Source organism: Amblyraja radiata, chromosome 14 (genome assembly GCF_010909765.2).
Source record: "Amblyraja radiata isolate CabotCenter1 chromosome 14, sAmbRad1.1.pri, whole genome shotgun sequence".
NCBI lineage: Eukaryota > Metazoa > Chordata > Chondrichthyes > Rajiformes > Rajidae > Amblyraja > Amblyraja radiata.
The window spans coordinates 26,197,232-26,221,423 of record NC_045969.1 but is presented as its reverse complement, the minus strand read 5'-3'; the positions used below and the strand labels follow the sequence as shown (position 1 = coordinate 26,221,423).

Below are 24,192 nucleotides of genomic sequence, written 5' to 3'. Positions count from 1 at the left end.
TACATATTTTGAACTTTCTCTCGCTTATACCCATCACCCTCTGAGTAAAAAAGTTGCCCCTCAGTTTCCTATCAAATCTGTCGCCTCTAACCATAAGCCTATGCCCTCTAGTTCTTGATTCCACTTCCCTGGGAAATAGACTCCATCCGTTCTCTTTCTGATTTAATATAGCTCCAAGATTACCTGCAACCAAATGCGCTCCAAGGAAAAATCCTAGTCTGCCCAACCTCTCCCAATGGCTCAGGCCAACTCCTGGCATCATCCTTGCAAATCTTCACTGCACGCTTTCCATCTTTTGGCATATTTCCCATTGCAGGTTGACCAAAACGGAACATAATATTCCAAGTGTGGCCTCACCAATGTATTGTATTGTATTGTATTGTATTCAATTTATTGTCATTATCTCATAAGAGACAACAAAATGGATTTTCCTTAGTCAAGTAACATAAAAAATAAATAATAAATTAAACATATTGTGGTGCGTGGGTCTCAAAAAGGAAGAGAGGAGTAGAGTATTTTGAGAGGCACCTTTAATTATGTTCCTCCCGGTTGTAGGGAGGTCCAAACGAGAAAAATATGGCACCCAAACCCCTGCCTTTAAACCCTCTGGTTAAGGACCGCCTCCGGACTGAACCACTCCCGGGCCGAGGGGTTCGACAGTATGATGGCGCGACCCTTGGGAGCCACCACAATATTTTTTTAAAAGCACAAACACAGAAGTCCACAACACAACATAACCCCACAGCGGCACCAAAGTTTGGGAAAGAACCAAAGTCCACCCAGCCTCCCCGCCGATCTTCCCAGATGTTCACCCGTGGTCGGGGCCTCCCGAGCACCTGCAGTCGCCGCCACAGGCGGCCCAATGCTCAGGCCCTCTCGCCGGGAACGATGGAACCCCGACGCCGAACCCCGACGGAGAACATCCTCAGCGGCCCGGACAACTTGTCCAACTGTAACATACGTCTGAACTTCTAAACTCAGTTCTCTGACTGATGAAAGCCAGCATGCCAAAAACCTTCTTCATCGCCATATCTGCCATGCAAAGCCATGTTCAGGGAACCGTACAGTTGTACTATTAAATCCCACTGTTCTGCAACACTCCCCAGAGCCCAACCGTTCACTGTGAAGATCATGCCCTGGTTCAACTTTCCATAATGCAACACCTCACACTTATCTGAATTAAAATCTATTTGCCTTTCCTTGGGCCACTTGCCCACCAAATCAAGATCCCCCTGTAATAAGCGAATTCGTATTCCAACTGCGCATGCCAAGGTCAAAGGTCACTATGCATAAACATTGCTGGAAAGCAGTGGAGCTGTGTACATACACCTTCATTTCTTCCGTTGTTTCCAGCTTTGATTCTTCTAGGTAAGTAAATACTGCTTTCAAACTATGAAATTGTTGTATTTATTGTTTCTTTGTTGTCGGTGCTGTCGGTTGGCCCAGCAGGAGTTGAGCTTCTTCTCCGAGCTGGCTGTGGGCTGGGGCCACTGGTGTCATCGGTCTGGGGCTGTCGGTTGGCCCGGCGGGATTCGAGCTTCTTCTCCGAGCTGGCTGTGGGCTGGGACCGCTGGTGACGTCGGTCCAGGCCTGTCGGTTGGCCAGTCTGGAATCCATTAATTCTCCTATGTGACCACACGGCACACCCCCGTCCTCAGATTAAATATATTTTACACATAAATTATGAATAAAGATAAAAATGTATACACAGCTTCTTCAGCCAGCATTTCATTCGCTTTTTCTTTATGGTGAATGACCTTTGACAAATCCCATGATTCCTTACTTTTTTTCGGAATACTGAACTCGCTTATTCTTGATAACCATCTTCACTGTCTACAATACTATTTAGTTTTGTATCATTTGCAAACATGATACCATCACAGTGAGGAATGTTGATTCTACTGTGGTGGATGTTTATGTCAAACTTTATTTTATGTGCTGTGGGTATTTTTGCTTTTTTACTTAGTATGGCTGTATGGTAACTCAAATTTCACTGTACGTTAATTGCTGGCCCATACAAAGCTTTTGAAAAAGGTGGGTGGCATGACAGGATTACAAAAATTAAGTGAAATAATGTGCATGCAACGCACAACACGAGCACGAAACCCCTCGTGGTCGGGGTCCAGGGCCTGCTTAATTATATTCAAATTATATTAAAACTATGATGCAAAACGAAAGTCGCAAACTAAGGAATTCATATTTTTCAGTATTGTTATCAAGGAAAAGAAAGCAGTTCCAATTGTTTGATATGGAGGAGAAAATAATAGCTCTAAAACCAACATTAATTTTGCAATCTCACTAAAGATAATCCCCCTTTCCCTCTCCCCCTCCCCCCCCTCTCTCTCTCACATTCCCCCTCTCTCTGTCCTCCCCCCCCTCTCTCCCTCCCACGCAGCGTTGGAGAGCCCGCGGCCGGGGGGGTGAGGCGGAGGCGAGGGCCCGCGGCGGCGAGGGGGGGGGGGGGAAGAGAGAGGCATGGGACCGTAGAGGAGGGGGGTGCCCCGAGGCGGGGGGCCGGCTGGGGGATGCGACGGGTGGGCCCGGCTGGAGCAGAGCCTGGTGTCGGGTCACGGCCGCTACCAGGACTGGGTTCAGATTCAGTCGTTCCCACTGCCGCCTGCGACGGGAGAACAGTCTCCCCGGACCGCTCGCCGGCAGCGAACCCGCTCCATGGACGCCAGGCTGACCGGCGACGGGGCTCCGACGCCACGGATGGGGCGATGGACTCCCCCTCCCGCAACGCGATATTCCACGGCCCCACTGATTCACCCAGACTAGACACGAGGCAGGAAAATTGTGGTGAATTGATCCCGCCCGGGCCCACTGCGCACGCGCGGAGAGGCGGCGTCATTTTGCGACGCTACTGCGTCACCGGCTTCCTCCAACTGCGCAGGCGGGGTGATTGCAAATGTTTTCCCCTCCCAAATCATCCCGCGAGTCGGTACCAGAATTTCCAGTAATTTCTTTCAAAGTGATTGCCTCCAATTTTTATTATTTTTTTCGGGATTTTCTTTTTACTCTGGAAAAAAAGTGTGTTGCGACCGCACCCATCGCACCCCCCATTCGGATGGCTATGAATTGGTACATGTGACAATTAAATTGAATCTTGAATAATCATGTTTGTGTAAATTTTTTTATTGTGGTTGTGTTCTTTATTACTGTACCGCTGCTGGCAACCCAAATTCCACCGACCTTGGTTGTGTGGTAATTAAATTATATCTATCTATCTATGTGCAAGGTCCCTAGGTGAAAAGTAGGGATATTCGTTGAGTGCACAATATTTGGTACTAATTATCAAACCAGCCATTCTGTGGCTTAGCTCTCCTCCAGAATCCCCAGTCTTCATGTCCCACACCTTTCCAGAACACAATGAAGTACTACACTTATCTCAGTGAGTATAAAACCTCCATATATACTTCAAATTCAAAACCGTCCAGGATAAGACACTCCTTGATTGGCACTCCCTCTTCCATTTAAAAAAATATAAATCCAATGTTGTATTTCAAACAAGCAGCACGAGAGGAAAGGGAGAAAGGGACCAAGGAAGGTGATAGCTTGGAAACACCAACATACAAGTGGTACCTGCATGCTTTGGATGCTGGACAACACATTCAATGAGAAATAGGGGGAGATGTAATATAATAAATTCTATGAGATTCCAGAGGAAACAACACTGCGCAGAGAGGGGAGTAATTGCAGTTCTGGTTCAACAGGTAAAGGGCCTGTCCCACTGTACGAGGTAATTCAAGAGTTCTCCCGAGTTCTCCCCTGATTCGAGCTTGTGTAATGTACGTAGCGGGTACGTAGGGGCTCGTCCGAGTAAAATGTAACAATTTTTTTCATCACGAGTATTTTTTTACTCGTGGACATTTTTCACAATGTTGAAAAAACGTCACGAGTTTACCGGATTTCCCGAGTACCTACCGTTACTCATACGAGCCGCTACGTGACATCCACGAGCACCTACGTACCCGCTAGGTACATTACACGAGCTTGAATTACCTCATACAGCAGGACAGGCCCTTAAGAGTTGCACTTTGCAAAACAATCTTGTTTAGGTGGAAGTGGAAGATATTAAAGAGAATTATGTTGTTTATCATGACAATGGTTGTAGAGAGGATGAGGAGTATAAAAGCAGGGGGAACAGTCATTTGGACAGATGTGTGTACAGTGAGATCTGTCAGTTTACATTGGCATGAATGTGGAACACAAAATAGTTTGAGAATACTACATTGTGAATGTTGCATTTTGGTTTATTTCTTACACTATCCAGATATATCTGACACATTTTGGGTATGAAAGAAGACAGTGAAACTATTGTGTAGTCTGGTACATTGACACCAAAATAAACAAAGATTTATGAATATTTGTTTTATTTCTGATGTACCATTATGCACACATACCAAGTCTTCATAAGAAATCCCTTTTGGCTTCTATTAAGCTGCACCTTGGTGATTGCCAGTCACCCCCCCCCCCCCCCCCCCCCCCCCCCCCCCCCCGGACACTCCTTCCCCCAGAAAAATTGTACTACTGCTACTGTATGTACATATATATATTATATATATATATATATTTTACTGTTCCATTATTCTGTGTTCGCTCTTCTGGGTGAGATGCTAACTGCATTTCGTTGTCTCTGTACTTGTACACTGCACAATGACAATAAAGTTTGAATCTGAATCTGAATCTTTATGAAAAATTGTTATGTTGGGGTGTCTGTCTGTCTGTGTTTGTGTGTGTCCGTGTCCGTCTGTGCGTCTGTGCGTGTGTGTGTGTCTGTCAGTCTGTCTGTGTATCTGTCTGTCTGCGCACGTGTGTCTGTGCGCTCGTCAATTCAATCTGTCAATGCCCACTCGAATGATCCTACTGAATACCATCTGACATTCCAACAATGTAAACAGCACCTTCCAGTATAAATGGAGGGTTTTTGACATTGTCCAATCTGAAGAATGGCAGTAAGGCAAACCCTCTCCAGTGGTTAATGGTTTCCACTGGGATTACATAATTTTGGGCATGTCATCATGTGCACCGATGAAAAATTCTACACAAATTATATCACCGTTCCAAAATAGACCTTTTAATCATTCACAAGTGATTAAAATGCTAACCTCCAAAGTAAAAATGTTATAAAACACAAACTAGAAGGTGGAAAGTGCAAAGGCATTGCACTGCTTCAGAATATCCAAAAGGTTAAAACAGAACATTGAAATAATTTTTATTTTCAAACAGATTTTAAAAAAAAAATTTTTTTTAAATCAGGTCAGACAACATCTCTGGAACAAAAAAAAGGAATGGGTGACGTTTCGGATTGAGACACTTCTTTAGCATCTGCAGTTCTTTCCGACGCTTTTTCATTTTCAAATCAACATGATCTATACCAACTTCATAGGGCTTTTTAAGCAGTTCTGTGGTATCAGTTTTTTGGGTGCTAATTGAAGTCAGGATCATCATTACATTTTATATCTACATTATGTTTAAAGTCTTTCATGAAACAAAATCACATTCTACAAGCTGCAGCTGGGTCACATTCCCAATGCTTTCAAGCTTCACGTAGCATTTGTCTATTTTTCAATGCCATTGATCACAACTCGTCCTTTCCACATGCTGTATGTTATTTTGCTCCCACATCTCAAACTACTTGGACATAGACCTATGACTAGCATCATATCCATTCATGAAAACAGTAAATTGAAGGCAAAAAAAAGTTTTCACAAAGACAGTCATGTAAACTTGCAAAGTTAAAAGCAACTTTTATTCTATTTCCTTTCATCTTAGCTACTAATTACACTACTTTTTGTATTTGACTAGACTAGTTCCTTGCAATGTGAACCATTTTCAAATTTATGTAACTGCCATCTTGAAGCACTTAAATTCTGAGCTTGGTGTCTGGAGCTTTACAATAGGACTGGATTTCAGCTCAAATGACTTGGGGGTTATGGGGGGGGGGGGGTAGCATCTGTTTTTTGACACCATGTCTTCCTCCATGTACAGAAGAATCAATTTTTTTCCACACATCTCAAATTTGTAATGAAAATGTTTGTTTACTTTCAATGTGCATCTGTTGAATATGGTTAGGCAAGAATCAAAAATCAATATATATGTCCATTTTATCTTCTGGACCATGCCTTTTCACATCTTCCTTGTCTTACGGCTCAACTTTTCTAACATTTTATTTGCCTGTGCAATTTCCATCCAACAGAAAGTTCAACTGATATCCTAGACCATGCACATTTCATCTTACTCTTACTAACATCCACTGTGCATATTCCAATTCAAAAATCATTATTTTAGTTTTTTAATTATTATACAACAAATATGGGGAAATTAGAACATAATTGAATTATTGGTTTGGTTTTAGGAGGTGCAGAATATAAAATTATGTGGTTTCGTTGAACTTGTACAAGACATCTGCACACAGCTTTGCGCATTTCATTGGTATCAAAGTGAGGAAAAGTTGTTGCAGAAATTCTCTGAAAGATAATCGCCAAACAAGGCTGAGTTAGGAAATAATTAATGTGCAAGAAGGAACTGCTAATGCTGGTTTACACCGAAGATAGACACAAAAAGCTGGAGTAACTTGGACCACCCTGAAGAAGGGTCTTGACCTGAAACGTCACCTATTCCTTCTCTTCAGAGATGCTGCCTGTCCCGCTGAGTCACTCCAGTTTTTTGTGTCTATCTTCGGTTTAAACCAGCATCTGCAGTTCCTTCTTGCACGTTAATTATTTCCTAACTCAGTCTTGTTTGGCGATTATATTTCAGAGAATTTCTGCAACAACTTTTGATCACATTGATACAAATGAAATACGCAAAGCTGTATCCATGCAGTCTGAAGAAGGGTCTTGACCGAAACGTCACCCATTCCTTCTCTCCAGAGATGCTGCCTGTCCCGCTGAGTTACTCCAGCTTTTTACGTCAATAATTAATGTGCCATGGGTGATTATATTGCGGAATTCTCTGTCATAAATCTTTGTTATGGCACAGCCCACAAATTATTTTTAAAAAGGGAGTCAACACTTTGGAAAAACATACTCAAATTGTACATAGTCTGAAGAGTACAAAGCAGTCAACGTCAGGACAGATTCAGGTGCATTGCATAACAATCAGGGTGGGTAGACTTGAAAAGCAGGAACTGTATAATAAATTCCAAAGCTCTTAAGGAATGTTCTTTATCAAGCCAGAATCCTTAAACACTACGGAGAAAAGCACCAGACTAAGCTGTACACAAATATAGAAGCTTGCATGCAGAAGAGTTCAGGTATTTAACAAAGCTGTGGGTGCAAATCAGCCACTGCAAGATATGGTCAACATAATATTCACATGAATGCACATTAATCTGCATATTATTTTTTTACCGCCAAAAACTGCATTGTTACACACCAAATCTGATTGCCTCTACAAGAGTACAGATTGATTTCTGACCTAAAGAATTGGCACATTGCACAAATGCTATAAACTGCACAACCTGATTGCAATGCAGGGCACAGGACCATGTAATCTGAACGCAAAATGAAAACCACTTAGTTTACGGTAAAGCAACAAGTGCATGGAAGTGTGCTGTATACCCTGTACTGAACCAATGCAAATATTTTGTGGGAAGCACCACGTCAAGTATGTCAAAGTTTTTTTTGTTAGACAGCAAACAACCACATGTTATTGCAGTGAAAAAGAAATTCCAGCTTTGCCCATTTTATTACAGCCAAGCTCCTTTTGAACTCTACTTAACACAATTGACTTGCGATTAGTGACAAAGGGCGCTGCTAGCACATTCGAAAGACAAGTGACCTCTATTTACTTCCCCAACAAAACCTTGAAAGACGTACCAAATGCAAACTTGTTGATATTAATTAATCTACTCTAGTTGGGAGTAATCCACTCCCAGAAATATGGACATGGTTCAGTACATAATGTCAAAAGTAGATTAAAAGCAAATTACTAACTCAAGCAGCAAACTATTCCAAATCAGCATGTGCAATATGCACATTCAATCCTAGCAGCACTATTGTTTCATAAAAATATAATTGGCCTGCAAGTAGTAAAATGTTTTTTTTTAATTTAAAGTAATTTAAAGTATTCTAGAAATACCTCTTCAAATGTTGCTCCAACTCCCAAAATAGAACTTTGATGGCCATTCTGTCTCGGCCTCGGGTACGGAGAACTGTATTTTTCATTGATAAAGTCTTTTGTTGCATGATCCAAGATAAAAATCACTCCAATAACTCCAATGAACTTATTTATGAGATATTGTTCAGCAGTCTTTAAGGAATAACACCATGCATTTCACAGTGTGATCAAAAAACACAAACAGACTGTAGTAGCACACACACACACACATATTGCAATGCCGGCAGGTTTTCAGTGTACTGCTAAGCTCATTTGCTTCTTACACGCAAGATAGTTCACGCACTCTTCCAGCTGAGCACTGGCAGTGTAAAAAAAACAAGAGTCGGACAATGACGTCACTGGATCTCGATCACCTGACACACTGTTACATAAACCATCACCAGAGATTAGAATCTTTAGAATGAGCAATTATACAATCCAGTGAGCACAAACCTACCAACCGTCGTGACTACTCCTGCAACTCAAGGTACATTCGATACAATTCGGTGCATTAAATTTATCTTGTTCAATTTATAATTTATCTTATAAATTTATCTTGTTCAATTGGTACGTTTTTGTACCAATACCCAATAATTAACAGGACAAGGAAGTGTTTTCTGCTAATTGCAAAGAAAGGTTATTTTTCGAATGCAGATTTGTGGTTCTGGTTTTTTACTTCAAGGGTACGTGTAACAACTTGCATTTGTAGAGCACCTTCACCGGTGGGCGGCGCGACTATCGTCAGCAGCGGCCTCTGCAGTCCGTCTGCGTTTTTATTATTTTATGTCTTATGTTTTTATGTAGTTTTTGTTATTTTTGTTGGGGTATGTGTGTGGGGGGGTGGGGGTAACTTTTAAATCTCTCCCTGCACGGGAGACCCGACCTTTTCTTTGTCGGGTCTCCGTTGTCGTTGGGGCTACAACGAGGAGCGGCCTCCAACAGGAAGACCGGGGTTGTGGTGCCGACTACTCACCTCACCGTCGCGGAGCTGGCTGAGTCCAGAGCGGGTGGAGCTGTGGTGGACGCTGCTGCGGCCCGACCCCCAGAGATTCGGTGGCTGCAACTGCGGGTTTGGCGGGCGGCACCGGGAGCCCGCGGGTCCCTGGAGGGAGACCGCTTTTCAGGGCTTCCGCAACGGCGACTTCTCCCGCCCGAGTTGCGGGGTTGAAGAGCACCTGAGCGGGGCTTTACAGCACCGCCCCGCGCGGCTTGGAATGGCTGCGGGACTGCGAGCGCGCGCCGGGGGCTCTAACACCAAGACCCGGTGCGCGGCCTTGCATCACCCGGCGTTGCTTTAATGGCTGCGGGACAATTCGCCATCGCCCGCCGGGGGCTTTGACTTTGACTCTGACATCGGGGGGGAGAGTGCAGTGGAGAGATAAGTTTTTTTGGCCTTCCATCACAGCAATGTGATGGATGTTTATGTAAATTATGTTGTGTCTTGGGTCTATTTGTTTGTAATGTATGGCTGCAGAAACGACATTTCGTTTGGACCTCAAGGGGTCCAAATGACAATAAATTGAATTGATTGAATTGAATTGATTTCAATTAAATAAAATATCCCACACAAGTGTTATCAAATAAAATGTGACACCGAACTTCATAAGGAGATATTAGGATAAGAGCCAAAATGCTTGGTCAAAGAAATATGTTTTAAGAAGCATCTCAGCAGAGTAAAGAGTTAGTGAAACAAAAAAGGTCAAGGAGAGAATTCCAGAAAGTCAGGTTCAGGCAACTAAAGGCACAAGCGAGGAAGTAATGAAACGTGGGTACTTGTAGTGTGCTGGAGGGCTAATGATTACAGAGATAGCAAATAGTTTAGATATACAGCAACTTGAAAACAAGAATGAGAATTAAAAACAAGAGGTGCATCACTATCAGGCACGTTACGTCAGGGTAGGCAAGGTAGGCACTGCCAACCCTGACTAAAATTCTAAAATGGTCATTATTAAATATAAATAGTAAAGGCACGGGAGAATTATGCCTACCAAAGTGATCGATCTCTTAGGTAGGCATAATTCTCCCGTGCCTTTCATCTGCAATGCTTGTAACACGCGAAAGTCTGTGCAGCTGACGCGCCGTCAATGCTGCTTCAAGCCGTCAATTTCAAGGGGAACTGAAGGCAGCTGAAATTCTGTCTTTGCAGCGTGGACTGTGTACTGCGCATGCGCAGCAGCCTACTGCACATGTGCAGCGCAAGCTTCTTGGCAGGTTCTTCAAACATGGATTGTCCTTATCTTAACAGTATTTTAGGAAACAAAGTGAGAAGAATGGGGTTCGGGTCCAAAAATATGGTAAGTAAATTTATTTGAGCCATGTTTTTAAATACCGTATTTCCCGGCAATAAAAACGCTATTTCAAGAACGATGTTGCTGTACTGAGAGATAGCCAAGTCTATCCGTCATTGCTGGCAGTTGATGGGAAGCGGCTGTAAAAGGACAGCGCCGCTGGGGGGGGGGGGGGGGGGGGGGGGGGGGGAAAGAGAGCTCCTTTCACAGCGTGTGGGGAGTCTGGCCGGGGTAAAGTTGCGGGGGAGGGCAGGAGCGTTGAGAAGGAGGGAGTCAGGGATCATGCCAGCAACTCACTCGCCGCGACGCTCCAGGCGCGGAGCCAGCGCATTGTGGCCGGGGAGGGAAGCAGCTCGGGTGGCTGCAAGCGGCCGCCGGGACCGGACAGCGGAACCGGCCGCCACCTCAGCGCCGGCTCATCTCTGGCAGTGTTCTTAGGCTGAAAACCTCTCTCCTGCCGCTCGCCGGCCTCACTCTTGTCAGCTGCTTCCCGCAAATCCTTAAATTCCGACAGCTCGATCAAGGGACCAATTGAGGTTACTCGGCTGTCGGGCGAAATTTGCGGGAAGTGGCTGACATGAGTGAGGCCGGCGAGCAGCAGGAGAGAGGTTTTCAGCCAGAGAGCATTGCCAGAGGTGAGCGAGCCGGCAGGCGCTGAGGTCACAGCGGCCTGTTCCGCTGTCCGGTCCCGGCAGCCGCTCGCAGCCACCCAAGCTGCTTTCCTCCCCGGCCACAATGCGATGGCTCCACGCCTGGAGCGCCGCAGCAGCGGTGAGTGAGTTACTAGCATGATCCCCGACCCCCTCCTTCTCAACGCTCCTGCCCTTCCCGCAACCTTACCCCTGGCCAGACTCCCCACATGCTGTGAAAGGAACTCTCCCCCAAATTGGTCCTTTGAACTAGTATTGTCATTCAATAAGATCACAACTGATTCAACATCCCGGCGTGCTCCCGTTTTTCCCACCATCTCTCCACCTGCCATCACCCTCCAACCCCCCCCCACCCCCCCACCCATTCAGTAATTCAGAATGAAGGAGATTTGGGCAAATTGAATTGTTACTTTCTTTCTTCTTTTTTTGAGCCTGAGAAATTTTATGTCCCACCAGCCTTCTTTCAAAATTTAGCAACTCAAAATGGGGGTGTCTCTTCATTGCCGGGAAATACGGTACTTTATTGAGAGATATGGCTTTTGAAGACTTTATAAACGTCGACTGACAGCTTACGAGAGGAGAACAATCTGCGCATGCGCGGTTTAAGATTTTTTTTAAAGCCGACTGACTGCCTACCCTGTGTAATTACTCACGGCACGTGCCTGATCACTGTATGAGCAGATACCTTAACCAAATAACTCAAGGCAGTATCGCACCATCCCTTCCTCACTTACAGACATGCGATAAATGCTGGCCTTTCCAGTGCCACTACGTCTAGTAAATAAGCGAATAAAAACGTGCGGTCTCCTGAGAAAAATGGGGAGGAAGTCCACTACTTTTATGTCAGATCCTGCGTGTTCCTAACATGTATATTCCTCTCCAAAGGTCAACCCAACGCAATTAACATTGGTGATAACGGTTTTACACGCATGGCAGCCAGAGGGATTTCCTCTCTCTGCTCCCTTAATTCAAAGATCTCCATATGCACTTTCCAGCAACTCAACTGAAATCCAAGAAAGATCTGGCTGAAAGGAAGATAAAGAAGGAGAGACAGCACAAAATAAATACAGCCAGACACTAACTGTGAAAGGGCCCTGCAATGAGTACTGCTTCCTCATCTGTCAAATTTGAAGAGTTTAGCAAGAATATGTGATTTCCTTGTGTGTTTCAATCCACCCATAAAGTTTGGACTGGGACAAATTACAACTGCCTATCAGGTCGATCAGTCAAAAACTAGTGAGGACATCAGGAACAAGTAAGCAGCCATTCAGTACCCCATTGTGGAAGCACAAAATCAAATGTTCTAGCTTATTCCAATAGCAGTTTTATTTTGGTTACCTTTTATTTTATTTACCTTGCCACAAACTTTTCTCACTTCTTTCCTCTCACAACCTCCTGCACCATCTCTCACTGCGCAGCCATTAATACTTCAAACAGAAAGCCTTTCCTCCACAATGACAATGTCACAAAAGTGGAGAAAGTACCCACAATCAGGAGTTGGCCGCTTTAAATTATTTCATACCAGATAGTTTAAAAAAATAACTGGAACTGTGTAATAAATTGGACATGTGTACAATTAAACAGTCAACAAAAAATATAATTCATTATCCTTCACATTGTAACTTAAGAACTATTCAGTAATTATTAACCAAGGGTCATAGTTAGATTTTGTTATCAAAGTGCAGAAAAGTTATTTTTACACCTCATCTCCAACTTGTTGACATGTAGATCTTACAATTGGTAAATGAGTGTAAACCTTATTTCCAGCAGCACACTTTCAGGCCAGCATAAGTGGTATCACAGTAAAAGTAACATATTGAAGGCATCATTCCATACAGTCACCTATGGTTGATTATAGAACAGCTATTTTCAAGTCAACTTCTATGATATTTACTTTAACAACACTGTTTTGTGATACTTCCTGCTGGTGCATCAATGTGTGTTTGAGGCAATGAGGCTCAAGTCTGTACACTAAGTTCCCACTGTTATGTGGTCGTTCAGATGGGGTGGCATTGGAGGGAGGGAAAATGGCAAATCATCAACACCTATTCTTGCATGATCTGCAGAGCCTGCCTGAAGGTCCGTCTGCCTTCAGGGGGCAGCAATGGGCCAACACATAAATTAAACACAACTGTTGCACCATTTCATTGTCGCAAGGGCAAATCTTGGCAACTTGTGGAGTTTGCGGTCAATCATGCAGAATATTAACAAGTTGCAATTTGATATTTTCTGTAGTACATTCAGTAAGACATTACCAAGTTCAAATGGTATGAATGGAAATCTGGTGTGGACTTGTACCATGTGTCCTCATTGAATTCATACATGTAAAACAAAAAGTGTAAGACTGCCTTACACGTGGTAACTTGTGCCCAGAAACTGGCAGTTTTGGTGCACTGTAAAATAAATAAGCATTCTGGGCTTTTAATAGAGTAAATTAGTCTCACATGAGCAAGTAGCATGAAGTCTAGTTTCAATAAATTCTGGTCCTGCAAAGGATGAAACTTGGTGATTTTGGTGAAGTGGTGAAACAGATACTGTTCTGATGCTTCATTTTCACCTAATGTTTAAGAAGGAGCTGCAGGTGCTGGAAAATCGAAGGTAGACAAAAATGCTGGAGAAACTCAGCGGGTGAGGCAGCATCTATGGAGCGAAGGAAATAGGCAACGTCTCGACCCGAAACATTGCCTATTTCCTTCGCTCCATAGTTGCTGCCTCACCCGCTGAGCTTCTCCAGCATTTTTGTCTACCTTTCATTTTCACCTAATGTTAATTTCAGAAACAGTGACTCTGCAGACCTATGGAACAGACATCCCAAGCCACATGAGAATTTCAAGATGCTCCCATGCCCTTATAACCATGGGAGCAGGAAGCATCAACAAGTTTCACTAAGTAGTCACTTGCAGCCCAAATAGTGCAGGCAGTGCTATTGGGTGACTGCCAGACAGGCAAGCACAAGCAGGTAATTCAAAACAGCTCCGAGAGCAACTCTCTCTCTCTCTCTCTCTCTCTCTCTCATCAGAATTTAGTTCTGAACATTGATGGGCACAGTGTTTCCTGCAGGAGCAAGGAAAATGACAAGACAGCAATAGTTGAGGGGATTGAAGGAGAGCAGAAAAGGGTATCTGTAAGTGTAGACATCATTCCAGAATGGTATATTGCCTTCTGATAGAAAGGGCAAGGATATAATCAAGCAGCTACAGAACATTCTGGAGGTGGGGCGAATCTCCTAAAGGTTGTGGCTCACATTAGTTAGTAAAAGGGACTGTCTTCTTACAAGTAAATATTAGGCAGTTGGGAAATAAACTAAGCAGGGGTCTCATGGCCCGTAATCACTTGATGCAAAGCACCAGTTTAGGTCGGAGAGATAAGCGGTAGAGGGATAGCACAAAAATTGAAGTTTTTGTCAAAGAGAAAGAACTCAATACTACATAAACTGAGTATAGAAAGTGGAGGTGTGAATTTAAAATAGAGGATGATGTTGTAGTGAGGTAATATTGGATGGTATAAACATCGTATTAAGAGACCAAGCATCTTTAAAAGTGGATGGACTACCAGGTGCAGATGCAGGTCCAAATTGTTATAAAACAACAGGAGAGGAAGCTGTCCATCACTTTCGAATCCTCACTAACTACAGGAAGGAATATATAACTAGGAGTCATGTTGAATTGTTTGGGTACTACATAGAGCACCATGTTCCATAAGAGATGACAATGTTTTGCAAATTCTGCAGAGGTGGTTTACAAGGAAGTTGCCAGAACCAGGAAATTAGAGAGGGTGGGGCTGATTCCCTGAAGCAGAGGAGATTGAAGGAAAACTTAATTGAGGTGTATAAACATATGAAGAGTGTAAATAATCTGGAAGAACCTATTTTCCTGTGCTGAAGGATCAAAAGTATAAGGGGTATAGATCGAAAGCAATTGGTACAAGGATAATGCATCTGCAAGTGCCTCAAGCAAACATAGTCAAATATAGTATAAATCTTGACGCCATTATCTGAATAGATACAAGTAGAAACCTTCATCACATTTAAACAGTACTTAGAAGAACTGTAATCTGCAGGGCCCGACCCTATTGCTAGCATGATTAAATTGGGTAGTTCCTCTTCAAACAACACAGGCATGAGGTAAATTTGCATTCCTGTGGAGTCAAAATAATTTGATTCCATACCACCTCTGCATCATTATTACTTCATTCCAGATGTTTTTAATACTCCAATACTACTAAGTGTTGATGTGACACGTGACAGTGCCAGATGCATTCTAGGGAGTGAAGCCACAGCCTTAGATGGCATGTAGTTATATCCCAAGAACACCTGTCAAAAAGTATTGAAGCAAAACAGAAAATGGGTCCTATAAACTAGTTATGCAGAGAGGAAGAATATTGGAGAATACACATAGAAATGTAATTGCAGATAAATTTAACAGCAAGCATCTGAATGGCTCATTTTGCTCTTCATTTGTAATTTGAGAGACAGCGAGACCAAGAGCGATGGGATGCCAAGGGAAGAGTGAGGTGGGGCACCGAGGGAGAGAGAGAGAGAGAGAGAGTGGGGGGAGGCACGCTGAGAGGAAAAGTGGGTATGCCGGGGTGGGGGGGGGGGGGGGGGGGGGGGGGGGAAAGAGAGAGAAACAGGGACGGGCGGTCATCGAGGAACGGAGAGAGACATGCAGCGGGATGGTCAGGTGCAGGGTTTTGAATGAATTGTTGACCATTTCTTCCAATGTTGCTCGACCCAATGGTTACAGTCTTGTGTCCACATAGATGTAAAATGTGGATACCTTGTTTCTATGCTTATGCCAGTCTGGAGTTGTGTTCTCCATTGCATGGGATTTGTGGACAATCTTTTTATTAGATTAGATTAGATTCAACTTTATTGTCATTGCACATTTACAGTACAGCGAAATGGTTTAACCTTGCAGTCATAACATAGAATAAAAATAACAAAACACACACTCAACACAGTTTTAACATCCACCACAGTGAGTCCACCAGGCACCTCCTCACTATCGTCCACTGGGCCTGCAGCCGAGCCTCCGAGGCTCCGAAGTCGGGTCGCGGCCGCCGGAACGCCGCCACAGCCCCCAAGTCGGGACGCCGACACAGCCCCAAAGTTGGGTCGCCGCCGCCGGATCGCCGCCACAGCCCCGAAGTCGGATCGCCGCCGCCGGAACGCCGCTACAGCCGCGAAGTCGGATCGCCGCCGCCGGAACGCCGCCACAGCCCCGAAGTCGGATCGCCGCCACCGGAATGCCGCCACAGCCCCAAAGTTGGGCCGCTGCCGCAATGCCACCACAGCCCCAAAGTCGGGCCGCCGGACCACCGCCACAGCCCTGAAGTCGGGCCGTCGGAACGCTGCCACAGCCCCGAAGTCGGGTCGCCGTCGCCACAGCCCCGAAGTCAGATCGCCGCTGCTGGAACGCCGCCACAGCCCCGAAGTCGGTCTGCCGGAACGCCGCCACAGCCCCAAAGTTGGGCCGCCGCCGCCGCAACGCCACCACAGCCCCGAAGTCGGGCCTCTGGAAAAGTCCGCCACAGCCCCGAAGTCGGACCGCCGGAACGCCGCCACAGCCCCAAAGCCGGGCTGCCGCCACCGGAAAGCCGCCACAGCCCCGAAGTCGGGCCGCCGGAACGCCACCACAGCCCTGAAGTCGGGCCGCCGGAACGCCGCCACAGCCCCGAAGTCGGCCAGCTTCGCGATGGTAAGTCCTGGCTCAGCCTCCGGAGCCTCGAGGTCGGTCCCCGTTGGAGGCCGCCAGCTCCACCATTAGGCCTCAGCGCAGACGGAGACGGGGGATACGACAAGAAAGGTCGCATCCCCTCGAAGGAAGAGACCAAAAACAGGGCCAATTGTTTTTGCAGGGCCAATTGGTTTTTTTGGGGGGGGGGGGTTATTTAATTTAAACTTCACCTGATCCCTCCACTCATTTAAACTTCACTTGATCATTCAACTCAGTATCCTGTACCTGCCTTCTCTCCATACCCCCTGATCCCTTTAGCCACAAGGCCCACATCTAACCCCCTCTTAAATATAGCCAATGATATTCAAATACAAACATATCATGCAATATAGTAAAGGAATTAGTGAAATGGTATTTGTAATGCAAAATATTATCAAAATGTTCAGAGTTATTTGTGGAAACGTAAACTTGTGGAAATGATACTTTTAAGGATTAATTAATTCACAACACATTTTAAGGGAGGCCCCTAACTTGATGCTAGGAATGACACCTGTGGTCTTCTGCTCCCACTTTAATAACTAAATTGCTGCATTTATGACTATGAAATAAAATACAGAGACAAAAAAGCACAATTATTATTTTTAATAATAAAAACCAAAAGACACATTTGCTTTCTGAAAATGCGGTGTTTGAGGAAAAGGCTTAAGGGCAGTATGAAGCAGAAAGGTAAGTATTAATTCACAAGCAGTTCAATGTAACAAGACATTGGAAAGTGGAAGATTGCCTACTTAAGAAAAATGTTATTTAAATAATGGAAGCGAGATAAATATGGAATGAGCACTTGGCAGGGTGGTGGGGAGTGACAAGAAAAATTGTATAGAAATTGTGAACTTTTCCAACATCTTGAGTGCTTGTAATGCAAATTTAAAGCATACACTTTTTGGCTTGAGGGTTCCTCACAACAAGGATTTAATCAGTCTTTTATGTTATTCTGAATCTGCTGTGTAATCTAAAACTCAAGAATTTCACAGACCATTATATCATAAAAGACAATCGAGTGGAATTGTTAGCAGAATTTAAACTCAAAGTACAACATCAAGGATTGATCATGTGATGTTTGTAAAGCATAAAATAAGGTTTATACATGGAAAAAATATTGTTAGGATCGTAGTGTTCTATTAAAAATGACAGTTTCAAATTGCTTCTGAAAGGTCAAATGATTGGAGTTTATCTGTGATATGCAAAGTAGAGCTAAATGACTTTGCAGGGGAGTGAACTTGGGACAGAGCTACAGATAATGTTATTTACAGAGATCGTTTATTGACTTATCAACAATAAGAACTCCAATCTGTATAAAATAACTAATTTCCCTGCGTTATTTGACAACACAGTTCATAAGTTCATGTGATAGTAGCAGAATTAAGCTATTCGGCCCATCAAGTCTACTCTGCCGAATCAGCAAACTTAATATCATACTTATATAACACTATTTTAAATATAGAAATACCTACAACAGACGGTATTAGAAGAGACTGGGAACAAGAACTAGCTATAAAAATTTCAAAAGAGAGCTGGGATAAACACTTACTATATGTGCATAAATGCTCGATTAATGTAAGACATACTCTAATTCAATTCAAAACATTACATAGACTATACTATTCAAAAACCAAAATAAGTAAACTTTTCCCTAACGTCTCACCCATTGTGATAAATGTCAATCTCAAGAAGCTACCATAGCGCACACTTTTGTTTTTTGTATAAAAATCCAAAAATTCTGGACCGAAATCTTTGAAATCTTCATAAAATTATTTAAAATAAAACTGATACCAAAAGCAGAATGGATTATCTTTGGAATAATGGAAGGTAGCCCTGAACTAAACGTGTTCCAAAATAATATATTTAATTACGGACTAATAACGGGAAAAAAGCTTATGCTCAAATACTGGAAAAACGCTCCTATACCAACAATAAAAATGTGGATTTCAAATATGCTCGAAACATTACACCTGGAAGATATGAGACTCCTCCTCGCAGGCAAAGCAGACCACTTCCAAAAGACGTGGTCTGCATTTATGGACTTACTACAAGCATAAGGTGCAATAGTAATTTAAAAAATAAATGGTGCCAGGATCTGGTAACGGGGGATGAAAAATATGGCTGGTATATCCCTTTTTGCATAGTTTTTTATAATAGAGCAACTGTTCTCTTTCTTTGTTCAAAAGGGAACTGCAGATGCTGGAATATCGAAGGTACACAAAATTGCTGGGGAAACTCAGCGGGTGCAGCAGCATCTATGGAGCGAAGGAAATAGGCGACGTTTCGGGCCGAAACCCTTCTTCAGACTGCTGAAGAAGGGTTTCGGCCCAAAACGTCACCTATTTCCTTCGCTCCATAGATGCTGCTGCACCCGCTGAGTTTCCCCAGCAATTTTGTGTTCTCTTTCTTTCTCTCTTTTCTAGGGTCTATTTCTTAACTTTCTTCTCTAACTCTCTTTCTAATGGGCTTTTTTTTCCCAACACTTTCTCGCACTATCACGACTCTTTCTCACTTTCGTTATTTCTATCTTTCTTAAAGCTCAAAAATGAAAGGGTACAACAAATGTAATAAAATATATGTGGTGTGTATTACTGTAACTTATTGTACTTCTAAAAAATAAATAAATAAATAAAAGTCTACTCTGCCGTTCAATCATGGCTGATCTATCCTTTCCTCTTAATCCCATTCTCCTGCCATCTCCCCATAACCCGATACCTGCACAAATCAAAAATCTATCAATAATCTATCTACCTCTGCCTTAAAAATATTAATTGTCTATGATTAATTGAACTATCCCAATTAAACCTCAGACCTCAGAAGTGAGAGGTTGAAAATGTCCGTTAAAAACTCCAGCCAGTTGGTCCGCACAGGTTTTTAGAACACGACCGGGTACACCATCAGGTCCAGGCGCTTTTCGAGGGTTCACCCCTCTGAAGGATTACCTGACGTCGGCCTCTGTGACTGAGACTGAAATACCATCACAGTGAATGGGGGCTCGGGAAGGCACATCAGTATTCTCCCTATCAAAGCGTGCGTAAAACGCATTGAGCTCGTCAGGGAGTGACGTTTCGCCAACATTCGAGCTGCCTCCTGATTTTGCCTTGCAGGAGGTAATTGCATTCAGGCCCCGCCACAGCTGCCGAACATCTGTCTCATCCTCCAGTTTGGAGCAGAAGTCCCTTTTGGCCTTTTTGATGGCCTTACCAAGGTCGTATCTGGACATCTTGTAGACCACTGTATCATCAGACATTCACCAGTTTAAAAAGCACTGTTCTAGTCCTCTTGAAATAAATGCAAGCATTGCGTTTGCCTTCTTTTCTACCGATTCGAGGTCTTCAATATCCATTATCAACCAAGATTCCCTGATTTTATCAGCCTTGCCCTTCACTCAACGTGCTGGTCTTGAATTCTTCCTCTGTCACTTTTGAAAACTGCCCACTTGCCAGATTCTCTTTACCTGCAAATAACCTCTCCCAATTAACTGTTGCAAGTTCCTGTATGATGCCATCCAAATTAGCCTTACCCCAACATAAGACTTCAACTTGAAGGCCAGTCGTACCTTTTCCAAAGCTATCTAGAAACTGATTTGACCATAATGGACATGATTGGCATCTATCCGAATTGTAAATTACTCTTCCAAATAAAAGAAAATAATCTAGACATATGAGATTAAAGAATGAGCACAGAAAAATAGTCCAAAGATTTGGAGGGTACAGCCATGCAACTAACTTTATTTGTTATAGTATGAGTGTCGTGCTTGTAGAACAACAAAATTGAGGGTAGACACAAAAAGCTGGAGTAACTCGGCGAGTCAGACAGCATCTCTGGAGAAAAGGAATAGGACGTTTCGAGTCGAGGCCCTTCTTTCGACCCGAAACATACTATTCCTTTTCCCCAGAGATGCTGTTTGACTCACTGAGTTACTCCAGCTTTGTTTCAACTAGCATCTGCAGTTCCTTCCTACACAACAAAATTGAGAGACCAGAACTACGACAAAAACAAGTCACAAAATCAGTGTCATTCATTTCATAGTTTTAGAATATATATCAAGGGTAAGAAATGGATGACACAGATTACAGCTGCATATATTCAAGGCTTCCAAATGCAAAATCGTGGGCTGGAGACCATGTCAGAATCAGAACTAAAATACATAATACTCTGCAATTTAGGCAGCATCAGTGTTTGGAGAAACAAGAATTAACATTTTTGGTTGATGATTTGTCTGCTTTGCTATTTTTAGATTCAGAAGCAGCAATTTTAGTAAAACAAAGACAATCGTGATACAATACAGTCAATAGGGGAAACAAGAATTTGGATATTGCAAAATAATTTAAGGTACAAATATTGCCCAGAAGGCAAAGCTGAGTCGATTACTGCAGCTATGTCTTCTCTAAACACAGAATTTACACACCAATGAATTAGAAATTCCAGATGGTCCACCTCAAAGCCTGACTGCTAAGCATAGAGATTAACAAGACTTAGGGATAGATTTCTGCGAAGCAAATACATTGCATTCTTAGAGGGTATTCAGAATTTTGATTCAGAAAATTGGCTTGAATGAGAAAAGCCAATCAATGTCAAGTACATTTCTAAATGAAGATGACAAGTGGCCCAATTTCGTAAGCATCAATAAACAAGCCCCTAACTGTTGTTTTTAACTGTATATTCTTCAAAAGCATGAAATAAAAAAATGCCAGATTGTAATGGAAAATGTCAGTCCCTGCAAATAATGTTGCTGATGTTAGATATTGCAGTATATAAGATTTTACTTCCAGATAAGTAAAATCTACAATAATAAACAGGACAGCTATAGTTATGATTAGAGCCAGGATGTTTAGGCACTAAAAAACACTGAAATAGGCAGGCAAGAAGGCATAATAAAATTACAAAAAAGGCATTTATTTCCACCACCAAAATATGGTTTAAACTGGTAATATAAAGGTATACTGCATTAAATGACCAAAGTTGCCTGGTTGCACATAATCACTAGCATTTTTTTCAAATTATCTGGTGTTAAACAATGCCGTCTACCAGACAGAATATGCTTCAGTTGTGAAAAATTTATTTCTACCTCAGCTGAGGTCACTGGTGCATACCCGAAACAAGCTACAAACTCTATATTCATGTCGATATCTTGTGCATTACAACTACCTTTGAGAACTTTAGCTATGTTTTGTATTTCTTCAAGATCTTTGTTAGCTAAAATCACTCTCTCCCATTTTCCTGTATGTCTTTACCTACATCGCCAGGAACTTTACAAATATCAATAGTTACTAATGTTTCGCCACGTTTCTCAAGGGAAGTGATAGCTTGCGGGAAGTTCGCAAAATTGGAAGCAATAAACACAAGATCGCGGCGGAGGGACTTTTTCTGCATGATTTCACTGACGATCCTGACTGTAGCAGATTCTTCTTCTTCAAAACAGTTGACGATTTATTTTATCTTTTCAAAATTTGCAGCATAGTAGAGTACAGCAGAGAGCCATGTACCCCACCTAGTCAAAACGGGTTGAGGAGGTAGCGGAATCTCGGGTGCCATTTCCTTCAACAACTGCACACGTGACGGTGCTTGAGGAAGATTTTCTTGACATTGGAAACTAGGTGATATAGACATTTGGAAACAAGCTACATATGTGCTTGGCAATTCTATGAAGTCCTTGAGCTAAGCATGTCAAATGTAACAATTTAGGGAATAAACTTTAAGTCACAAAGAGAAGAACATTCTCGTGTTTTATACCTTCTGGCCAAAGTGAAGATGTAAACAACTGGGCAATAGTTGAGCTGTTTGACTTCTCCAATACTTCCGATGTCAACAAATACTCCTTTGATGGTTGACCTGCGTCCAGTGTACCAATGACTACATTGGCAACATATCTCCCCACAGCACCGGTTGCCTCGTCTATTGAGATTCATACAATACAATACAATACATTTATTTGTAATTTGGACCCCGTTGAGGTCCAAACGAAATGCCGTTTTGATATTCTATTGATATTTGATATTTGATAACTATTGATATTCATAAAGATTCATATTTTGTTGCATGCAACTTCATCTCTAATTTTCTGCACAATAATGTTGAAGTTACTGTCAACATAATTTTTCCGTAACGATGACTGGCTTGGTATATGTTCCTCTGTGTATTTCTCTAAAAAACCTCTGAGAGATTTGTTTTCCAATTTCCACAGTGAAATTCCAGCATCAATGAATGCCTTGCACAGATCACTCAAACTTAGATTTGCGACTGGAGCCAGCAGTAAATGTAGTAAAGGAATGCTTGGGTAATTCGCTTGGGTAGTCTACACCCCAGCGTTATCAACATTGACTTCTCTAATTTTAGATAGCCCTTGTCGTCTCCCTCCTTCTGCTCCCCCTTCCCAGCTCTCCTTCTAGTCCTACTGTCTCCGCCTCTGCCTTTCTTTCCCCCCCCCACATCAGTCTGAAGAAGGGTCTCAACCCGAAACGTCGCCTATTCCTTCTCTCCATAGATGCTGCCTCACCCGCTGATTTTCTCCAGCATTTTTTGTCTACCTTTGATTTTTCCAACGTCTGCAGTTCTTTCTTAAATAGATCTTGGAGAAGACTGAACCAGTGGGCAGTGGCACGAATGAATGAATAACCGACGGTGGCGCTCCCAGTTTCGCCTCGGTGGTGGAAGTTTTCTTGTAAGTTATACTATGTTAACACATTAATAATAACATTAATATTAACGTGTTGACATAGAAAATGTCATCATAATCACGGTAAAACCAGAGAAAATAGCACGACCTTTTAGCAAAACGGCAAAAAAAGGCTGATTTAGGCACTCGATTGTGAAAAAGGCATTATCCTGGTGAAATCATCAAAATAGGCATGAAAAGGCACCTATTCCTGGCTCTAGTTATGAGCCACGACTTCAGACAATACAGAACATTCTTACAGATATGAAGCAAACATGACAAAGCAGCTGAAAGACAAGATGATAATGAATGGAGAGCCTGGGAGGGAGATGGATGATTAACTTGAATACTGATTAGATAACAGGACAAGTTACATTGGTTATTTAATGATTATTATCTGATTATCTCAATAGACCCTTGCCTTGAAATTTGATTCACTGACAAAGTAAATACTAAAATTCACGTGTGTGTGTGTGTGTGTGTGTGTGTGAGTTAGTTAGTTAAACTGGTGTACTCAAAGATTTCATAAGAGGATGAAAAACAGAATTAATATACAAATACAATTTTCTGAAATTTGAGATACCAATTCATCATTTATTATATATTACAGAACAGTACAGAAAAGTTGGCTCAAATATTAACCAAGCATATTCTCTCATTATGGGGCATGTTGGTCATACTTAACATTCACTAGCTTAACACTAAACAGCCTACTGATAGTAATCAGGAAATCCTGAATGGAGATTAGTTGGTTAAGTATATACAATTATATTCTC

At 42.7% G+C, this 24,192-nt stretch overlaps 1 protein-coding gene across 2 annotated transcripts in view; it reads right to left on the bottom strand.

The window, feature by feature from the left end:
- Window positions 1-24,192, bottom strand: part of tsc22d1 (TSC22 domain family member 1) — a 180,807-nt gene that overhangs the window by 36,942 nt on the left and 119,673 nt on the right. Inside the window, exon 1 of one of the 2 annotated variants that reach the window (XM_033032885.1) lies at window positions 8,086-8,411. The exons of the other annotated variant lie outside the window; for it this stretch is intronic. Within the exon in view, the coding sequence (XP_032888776.1) occupies window positions 8,086-8,192 (107 nt within the window). The 5' untranslated portion in view covers window positions 8,193-8,411. Of the gene's footprint in view, window positions 1-8,085; window positions 8,412-24,192 lie in introns of those variants that run through there. 2 annotated transcript variants of the gene reach the window in all.